The sequence below is a fragment of the Bactrocera dorsalis genome, chromosome 2, assembly GCF_023373825.1.
Source record: "Bactrocera dorsalis isolate Fly_Bdor chromosome 2, ASM2337382v1, whole genome shotgun sequence".
NCBI classification, from domain to species: Eukaryota; Metazoa; Arthropoda; class Insecta; order Diptera; family Tephritidae; genus Bactrocera; species Bactrocera dorsalis.
In genome coordinates, this window is record NC_064304.1 from 92,133,547 (window position 1) to 92,143,717 (window position 10,171).

The following is a 10,171-nucleotide window of genomic DNA, read 5'->3' on the forward strand; positions in this document are numbered from 1 at the left end:
TTTTATATAATGAAAAAATGATAATTGAAGCAGCTGAAACTGAAAAATAATTCTTTGCCGTTTTTCGTCAAAACTTTTTTTATAATTAAACTTTTAAGTAAATTTTATATTTTTAACATTTTTGTGACAATCTTCACTTAAATTTTCTTTAATATATTCTAAATTAATTTCTTAATTTTTGTTTTTTCGTTCTCTTTTTTTACATTTGCATCTGCATACATACATATAAAATTATTTACAACATTATTACAATTTTTCGAACTTATTTGTGAACTAATATTACACACAATTATATTTAATATTTTTATTTCTTACTTTTTTAAGATTTTTGTTTGTTATTATTTTTATTCGCTTTGTTGTTGTGGAGGTAATGAGTCGAAAACTAAGTACTAAGTCGAAGAATCACGCGTTTAACATGCAATATATGTATATATACATCGATATATACTATATAAATATGTAAATGGGCTAAGTGCGAGCACTTGTACTGCATTGTGTAGTTTAGTAAGCGAAGAGGTTAGCGCTGAGTTTGCTATAAAATTGAATTATCTATGGCATGATGCTTAACCACTTTTACTTAAGTTTTCAAATGAAAACTGTTGTGTTATTTTTGTCATTGGAAGCAGCAGGCACCATTTGGTTTTGTGTTAAATATTGTACATTTTTGTTAAATTAGTATGTACATACTTATTTTTATTTTTTTGGAGTGTATTATATTTGTTTTATGTTTGTGTATATGTACATATGTACATTTTTGTGTTACTAGCTTGGCATTTCCTTAATTTTGAGTGTGTGTTTTTTTATCATATATGTATATAGTAAAATGCCAGATGATTCACAATTTTTTTCTTTACTTTTGAAGCGGCGTAGAAAGTACATTTAAGGCAGACATTTTTTCTTACGTATTTTAGAGGAATTTTCTCCGCTATGCTACAGTGGCGGTGAGAATTTGAGTACGGTTTAGATTTTTGTTCAGGAAAAAAATAGTTTGTTTGCATTGCACGCAAAAGTTTTATCGAAAATCAGTTAGGCAACAGATATAAAATTAAATAAGAAGTGATGTGAAATTTTTTCGACATGAAATTAAATAAAAATAAAAATTATACATATATCTTTTATTATATTATACCTCCCGCTTTATTTAATTCAGATAAATCGAAATATGACCACTTAAGGGAGTTATTTATTAATTTTTCTCCTTTGTATGTAAACTTCACTGTTTGCCTAAATAAAAGAGATGTTCGGAACATAAGACATTTTAAAATAAAAACTGTTTTCTTGAATCATAAAATAAACGACAAAAATATTTTCGAATTTATTGCAGTTAAAATCTCAACATTTTACTACAAAATATAGAGCTCGACAGTCATATATTTAAATAAAGGTAAAAATGTATGTTACAGTGCCAAATGTTAAAACTCGATGTCATATTGCTGAATACAACTACAATGCCCGTTCGTTACATGGTATATATGTATGTATGTGTATGTGTTCGGCTGTGCTAAAAACTTATTTGGTTTAATTCAACAGATTATGATTACCAAATTAGTCGGCTGAGCGACAAAGAGTTTTCCAATAGCCGTTAACACTGCACAGCTCAGCACATAAAGCACACATACATACACATATGTACATGCGTTTGGCCACACAAACAAGTGTTCTTGCCCTTAACTTCTTCGATGCTTACGCTCACCCTCTCGCTTGCACAGTTCACCAATTTCAATAGGCGGTTGCCGCACCCGGATGCATCAGATGGTGATGATGATGATGATGACCGAAATGATTGAGCGGATTCATTGCATCAGCGGCTGCCGGCGGTGTTGCTGTGTGATACCAATCGCTGGGCGGATGATGTTGCGCCGCCGGATGATAGAGCAAATGATGATTGTGATGACCGGTGACAAGCATTGAAGCGGCTGCCGCATTACTACTGCCTGGCGATGCCGCTTGCTGGTGATGATGATGGTGATGTGTGGCCGCTGCCGACAGTGAGGGCGGTGGTCCAAGTGGTGGTGCTAAGTATGCTGCCGCGGCTGAGGACGCCATCAATTGTAACGCTGGCGATTTGGCTGAGTGATTGTTGTTATTGTTATTGTTGTTAGCGCCACCACTGCCGCCATTGCCAGCGCCGCTGCTGCTGTGATGCGCATGTGAGTGATGTAGATGTGAGCTGCTCGTGGAGCTGCTGCCACCGCTCGAGGCACCCAAATGTATGACGCCATGCATGCCGCCAATACTGTGATTGCTCGGTTCCGATTTGATGGAGTGCGGTGAGGATTTGTTACCGATGCCGTTGTTATTGTCGACATTTAGGCGTGCGGACGGTGGTGTTTGCGCGCCGCCGGTCACAATACTGGACGAGGAGGACTCATCGCCGTCGCTATCATAGCCATGTGAGGGAGACTTCTCATCGATGTTGCCATGTACCTGGTGAGGGGTAGAAGATATTATAAAGATGTTTGAGATTAATCAAGGTTGTGGTACAAATATTTTAAGAAAATTTTCAACAAAAGAAAGATTTTTTTTGGGATTTTTTTTTTAATTTTTAACGAACACATACATACATAACGTCACCTAAAATGCAATATACTGGCGTTGAAAAAACGGTATAATCGAATATATATGTATATTAAAAAAATATTTTAAAAAAATTGGGGTTTGGTTATAAAATGGTTTTACATTAGATATACATACACACACATATGAGAGTGGAAGCTGAAAATTGTATGCTAGTAAATTGTATTCAATAAAAAACTCAATTATATTTTTTTTTATGATACGTTGTTTTGCAACTACGGTGACGTTGTAGTAGTTTTTTTTTTTAATTCTTAAATTTTCTAATTATTTGTTAGTATAAAATAATCATCAAACTTACCTTCATGTGTTTACGCAGCGATGAGGGATGAGTATAAGATTTATCACAGCCATTGATGCGACAATTGTAGGGTTTGTCCGATGTGTGCACATGCGAGTGTTTCTTCCGATCCGAAGAGTTGGCGAAGCGGCGATCACAGCCCTCGTGTTCGCATTTGAAAGGTTTTTCACCTAAAAAAAAATGGAAAAAAATATTTTATGAGTCAAGGAGGAGGACACAATAATGAAATAAATAATTAAGCAAAATAACGGTAATCATATATTTTTGACTGAAATCAATTTTGCAAAAATTATAACCGAAAGAAATTGTATAAAGTAATTCAATCGCGTCAATTTTCGTATGAGCATGTAGTTATAGTATTGAACACGCTGTGTGGTCGCTGCCAGCAAAGCTCAAATTTTTTTTCGTATTAAAAACGGAATTTGTTTCTTTTACAAGTTGAAAATTTATGACCTCGTTTGTACACTAAACAGCCACAATTGGACTGATGAGTGTCATAAAATGCTGCCACACCGACACCCGCACCAACAGCAACACCAACACCGGCAGAGCAAACCATAAAATAAAACTTGCCCATTTTGCATACATTTTTTATCGTCACTACTTTTTTATTATACACGAAATGGTCACGCTTTTGGCCAACAGCGCATTGTTGGCAACAACAACAAATAGCTAGGGAGAGCACTGCTACATATACATATTTGTTTACGTTTTTTATGTACTCTCAGCTTTGCATTTACTTTTGCGCTGATTTGCATGCGTTAAATTTTGTGTTAAGGTTGAAATAAAATAAAACCCCAAAAGAAAACAAATCGCGAACATAAAAACTGTATAAATCGAATTTATTTGTTTCGATCGCAATTCGCTTGTTTTTATTGGTATTCTTTGATTTTCATATGCCATTCCAATTGGAGTTTTTTGTTTTTTGCTTTCTTTAATTTTTGATTTGTTTTCTGCATGCGTTGTCGGGTGCTTTAACACTCGGTTTTTGCCACGGATTTTAGGAATTCCTGGTATTGGGATGTGTGTGCCTTTTTTAGGGAAATTATGAAGCTGCTGTTGACTACCACCAAGCAGCAGTGATAAATAATTTTTACTTTTGCTGCCACGCTGCTGGGCGAACAGAATTTATGGCGGCGTAAAGTTTTTTCGACACAAAAAAATGTAAAAAAAAATTTCAATATTTCTGATTATTACTTTAAAGTGGGGAAAGACGCGGTATATGTTTGGAAATATGTGTGTTTAGATGAGCTATGCGCATATAACATGTTTGAAGGCAGTTTCGCGGGTCCGTGGGTTTCAAAACAGTTTTAAAGCAAGCTATTTTTCATGAAGACGCAAAGGAATAGGCGAATACGCCACATAAAAATAATCTTTTTAGGATTGAAAATCTGCACAAGGCATATGTAACACTCTAATTTTCTTAAGAAATTTTAAAATTTTTGAATATTTCGTTAGTTTTTAAAAATATTTTGATGCTAGATACAAGCTCAGAGATGTTGCTTTAATTTAAAAAAATGTTAGTGTTATGTGTAAATAGTTGTCATTTTTCAATAGTCAGTTTTGTATGTAAATAATTGACTTTTTTTGGTATAAAAATATTTTTTTTTTTGTTGGCAAAATAATATTATTTGGTATATTTATAAAGGTATCAGTAATCCACACTTATCACAGGAACACATAGACACATATGGGAAAAGGGATGCATAACAATAACATTACAATAGCAACAAATATAGAAGAAATTGACATAATTTATGTTACGCTATAAAGCGTATACAATACGCTCAACTGAATTTGGGGCAGGATCAAGAGCCAATAACAATGAAAAGTGAAAACAAACGAGCAAAAGCGACAAAAAACGATTGCACGCATGAAGAAGGTGTGTTTTATTGCAAGGAAGAACACCGAGTTGCTTGGGGGACAAAAATTACATAATAAGAATCTTAAATATATTTATATCTATAAACGTATATACATATGTACATATTTCTAAATTATTTTAGGGCTGAAAACAAGCCGAAAGAAGGGGCATGACACAATGCGGCCAATAAATTATCGAAGACGTAAAATGTGAGACAATGGGCCTCACCTGCTTAACGAGGGAGCAACTAGCTACACACGCGAGTAAAGCCAACCAACACATGATTAAATTCAGAAATATATACATACATATTAAAAATAGTGACAGAAAAATGCGTAGTTGAAACCAAAAAAGGTTAAAATTTTCCAGAATCAAAAAGTAAATGTGGAAAAAATAAAAATAACACACACACACAGAGGTACATAGTATACAGGCGATAGTGTGTGATAATTTTATAGCATTACGATTATTCTAAAGCTATCAAACAATTTCCGCGACGACAAGTGTAAAAAGGTCAGTGAGCAAACACAGTACACATACACATGCATACACATACACCCAACATATTCCGTGCAATGAAAAGGTGAAGGTTCAATTTTTATTTGATCCAAATGGGCAGACACCATTGGCGCACACAATGAGCGGAGGGGAGAAATTTACTGTGTGAAAATGTGGAAATGTGTTATTTTATAGGTTATTAAAAGGCATAACAGAATTTTTGTTAGCATAAAGGATAAGCTAGGGCACTTAGGGCTAAAAGTGTCGGCTTTTCGTTTTGTTTTCAGTCTCTCATGAGCGCAAGTATTTGTACTCCTACATATTAGTTGTAATTTATAAGTTAATAAAATTTCGGATTTATGATAACTGCTTTGTAATTATGTATACGTGGTTTTATAACACATACATATGCGGCAGTAAAGTTAAACAACAACAAAAATTACGCTGCATTAAAATTTAGAATCTAGCAGAAATGAAGTTCATTTTTTATAGCTCTGGGTTGTTTTAAATAACGAGTGCGGTAATATAATTTTGAGAACATAAGTATTTTATATGTTTTTTAACAGAAGAAGAGGTAAACTGGGGAGCTAAAGTGGCGAGGAAACAATTAAGTGATACAAAAACTTTATAATTTTTTAAGCTACATTAAAAAAAATATTATTATCTTAAAAAATATATTATTTAAAAAATAATAATTTCCAAAAAATTATTGCAGAAAAATACTATTTTCTCAAACAATTCACTACAAAGAATATTTTTTCTGTAACAATTTACTACAATTTTTGCCGAGCGTCGGCTTTTTCTCTACAGCGCTGCCTCTTTCTTTCCTATGCAAATATTCTCCAAACTTTCGCAACCTTGACCTTAATTGTAATTTGTAGCTCTTTAAGCTTTAATCGTTCAATTGCCTGTGAAGCCGTCAACGTTCTCCAATTTTTTTTTATGATTTTCATATATTTTTTCATATGTGGTCCATAGCTATTTTTAACGCAATAGTTTTCGTTTTTGAAAATATTTGTACGCTTTAAAGAAATTATCACTGCCTGCGGGCGGTTATTGTCCGGCTTTTTTACAATTGCATTATTGTATACATACACCCAACGCATATTGAGGATTAGCGTGACGAAGAAGGCCACGGTCAATGTTGACCGTCCAGCGAACGTGGCAGACAGTCCACGCAACCCATTTAACCAGCCACCTCCGCCGCCCCAACAACACTTTAGTTATAACCGCTGGCTCTATACCTATCTCGCTCGGTCATGGCGTGTAGTTGCATTGCCGATCAATACCATTTGACGACAATAATCGAAAAATTTCACACTTCCAGCTTAACGAAATAAATATGACAAAAGCCACAATGGTTTGTTGGAATTTCTCGCTTGCTTATTGCTTGGTGTTATTTTTGTTGTTGTCACTACATGTGGTTACGCTTTGTTTGTATTTGTTGTTGTTGTTGATGTGTGTTTTTTTTCTCGTTTTGTCCACTGCTGTCACTTTTGTTTTGACTTTTAAACTCAGCAATATGCTGTGCTGTATGCCAGTGATTCCACGCGAAAAGCGCCAAGAGCGGCTTAGTAGCGGAGGAGGGTGGAGCACAACTCCTTCACAACTCCAAGTGTTTCAGTTCGTTATTTTTTTTTTTGTTGCTATTTTGCTCCATTCACCACTTGCGGCTTTTGCTTTTGTCAACATATTCTCACTTGCATTTTTATGACGTCTGCCACTGGTATTATTGTAATTGTTGTTATTGTTGTAGCATGTAATTTAATACTAATTTATGCCTTTTTAAGTATGTTTAAGCGGATGAAAAGTTTTCGAACAAAAGTATAAGCACAAAAGTGCGGTATATAACAGCAGTCATATATGTACGTACATATATATGTACATACATATATGTATTTAAGTTGTAATTATGTTTTGACTGAGAAATCATAAATGCCGAGGAAAAGGTAATTGAGCTGTTGCGATTATTAAGTTCATTTTCCCATTTGCACAAATTTTTCTTAAATTTACAATAAATATAAATGTGAGAAAAATACATAAAATACCTTTAAACATTTATATACTTATGTAAATATTTATGTTTGATTATTTAAACATCGTTCACTGCGATTAGCAACATTTATTAAATATTTCCGTTTCGAAATTAATAATTATTAATTTACAAGACTAGCTTTTTTGTTAAATTTTTATTGCATTTATTATTATTTTTTTTTTTGTTGCAAAAATTTCCCATGCACCTTTTTCTCACCATATGCTTCTTACATTTTACGGCTATATAATATGTTTCAATTTGTTTGCATTTTATATTCATTTTAATTAGCCATTTCCCCACATTAACCCCACTTAAATATGAAATCCCAGCAGATTTGCTCAATTTTCATACACAATTTAACAATTTATAACAATTTAACGGCCATTTAACAGTCACCCGCCTCTCTCCCTCACGCTTTACACCACAAGCACGTCTCATATACACACATATGTTTGTTTGGTGTCGTGCATCGTTGTCAAATCACATTAACCGCTTGACAGGCCTATACATATGTTTACGAACATGCACACACACGTTTGATAGCACTCCCTCATCTATTGGCTGGCTACAGCGCTCTCACTCTTTGCTCTAAGCTTGCGTCAAATGACTTGTACTACATTTAAGAGCGCGTAACAAATTCATTTATTACGGTATTTAAGTGTAACCAAAATAAAACATTGACAAGAATATAAGGTACTAAATTTTTGCTACAGTTATCGTGAGCGTTGTTGTTATTATTATTATGCATATACATATACATACATACATACTTGACCCAAATTTAATGACATTTGGGATTATGAGGGTTGACTTGCCTTGGTTGTGTGTTTGTAGTTATGTGTGTATTTGTATGTCAAATGTCAGTGTTGGTAAATCATTTAAGGAAATTTTCGGTGCGGCTTGCTCCATTGGAGTATTTCATAAATTTTTTGTGATTGTTTCGCTTTGTTGTTTTGCTGGCCGGTTATTTGTATGCGTGACTATTTGATATGCGGTGATTAGTATGTAAATGCATCCAGTTGGATGTGTGTTTATGCATTTTGTTAATATTGAAACGGTCAAAATCAAAGCTTGCTATAAAAATATTGAATGCGTAAGCTTTTGCATAAATTTTGTGTTGAAAAATGTTTGTGCGAATATATGTATGTATGGATATAAAAAGCGTTTGCTTTATAAACGAGATGTAAATAGAGTTTTTCGATTATTATTATTTTTGTTCAAAACTTTAAAATATAATAATAAACTTAAGAAGCGTGTTACTAAATCGAAAAAATTATTAATAAAGCTAGAAATTTTTTCCATAAAATAACATAATTTCTAGTAGAGAATTTTCTTTTTTAATATAAATTCATGGAAAAGGGCGGTATCAGTACAGCAGAGGAGCACCTTTTTTAGTGCCTTCGGAGATTGCGTGTTACTTGCAAAATATTGAATATTTTCTTCAAATTTTAATAGATGTATAAAAAAAAAGATGCAGTAGTTTTTTTATATCTAGAAATCGCCTTTTACAGGTTGTCACATGGAGCAGTGTATCCCTTAAAATGTATGTACATACATAAGTATTTATACATATGAATGTATATGTACATAATGTATGTATATGTTGCATATAAACAATATAGTTTACCAAACTTTATTTTTGAATTATTTTATATTCTTATTTTATTATTCTTAAAAGTTTTTGAACATTTGTGTTTAAATTGTAACCGAATTTGAGCTGTTATTATCTTCCTGGTTGTCAATTTGATAATTTAATCAAGTTTACTAATTTATATTTGAGTGTGTGAATACATACATACAATTGTATGTATGTACTCACGTATAAGTTGGATAAAAATACCAATAACAGGATATATTTTGTTTGAAATTCCATCAAAACGCATGCGTAGTGGAAAAAGTAATTTCACTGACATTTTTGCCATTTATAAAATGTCAATTTCAGACACATTACTTAGGTGCCTTTGTTGTGCTGATTTTATATATTACCGAGAATAAACATACATACATATGTACAAATGTATAGCAGCACGCATCATATCTACAAAATTTTGCAAGAGACTTACATACAAAAATGTCTATATATTGTATTTCATGATTTACATATTCATAATACGCGGAATGTAAATAACTGCATGAAAATACGCTATAAACCAGAAAAATATTTAATATTTTCAACCAGAAAATATTTAAATATTTGTTTGAAAATTTTTTTTTTTGTACAATATACTTTTATTTTCTGTTTATAGCGCATTCCAGCCTAAAACGGCGCTTAAAGCCAAAAGTGTAGAAAACATCAACGCATATTATGGCTGAAACGACGCGCAAGAAATTTAAGTTGCACATAGTAAAAGGAAAAGGAAGAAGTTAAAAGCTAAATTTCATTTTAGGCCCCAAATCGACAATCTTATTTGAATATTTCAATAAAATAAATCCCACAGCTAAGAATAGAGCGGTAGAATGCAGCAAAGGCAGAGCAGAAAAACGTTATATTGTGGAAAGGCGAAATGGCGACGGCAAATGAGCGTAAAGATTTCAATGTGTGGCAGCGCGAATGCCATTGTTGGCATTATGCCCCCAAAAAGGTCGCACACCTATTTAAATATAGGTATGTATGTACATAAGTAGATTTTTGTTTGTAAATATAATAACTTTATATATTTTATATGTTTTGCATAAATTCACGTTGCTGCCAAGCGCAGGCGACAAAATAAAGAAATATTCAATATTGCGTGTCCGTGGCGCACACCTACCCCACCACCTTCGCTGCTCTTGCCGACAGTTGTAAACGTAGTCGCCACGTTTTTGCCGCATTGGAAGTCGGCCAGGCCAGCCTATTTTGCGGCTGTTGTGTAACTATGCAAACAAAATGCCGCTCATTCCAAGTCACTGCGTCACAAAG

The 10,171-nt window shown here is 33.4% G+C and overlaps 1 protein-coding gene across 1 annotated transcript; it reads right to left on the minus strand.

The window, feature by feature from the left end:
* Positions 1–811: 811 nt before the first annotated feature.
* LOC105230224 (pair-rule protein odd-paired) lies at positions 812–3,045 on the minus strand (the record flags this gene model as incomplete). The annotated part of the gene is given in 2 exon segments (XM_049448342.1): positions 812–2,427; positions 2,876–3,045. Coding segments are annotated over 2 exon segments (878 nt in total), but the record flags the coding sequence as incomplete, so codon positions are not given.
* Between the last annotated feature and the right edge of the window lie 7,126 nt (positions 3,046–10,171).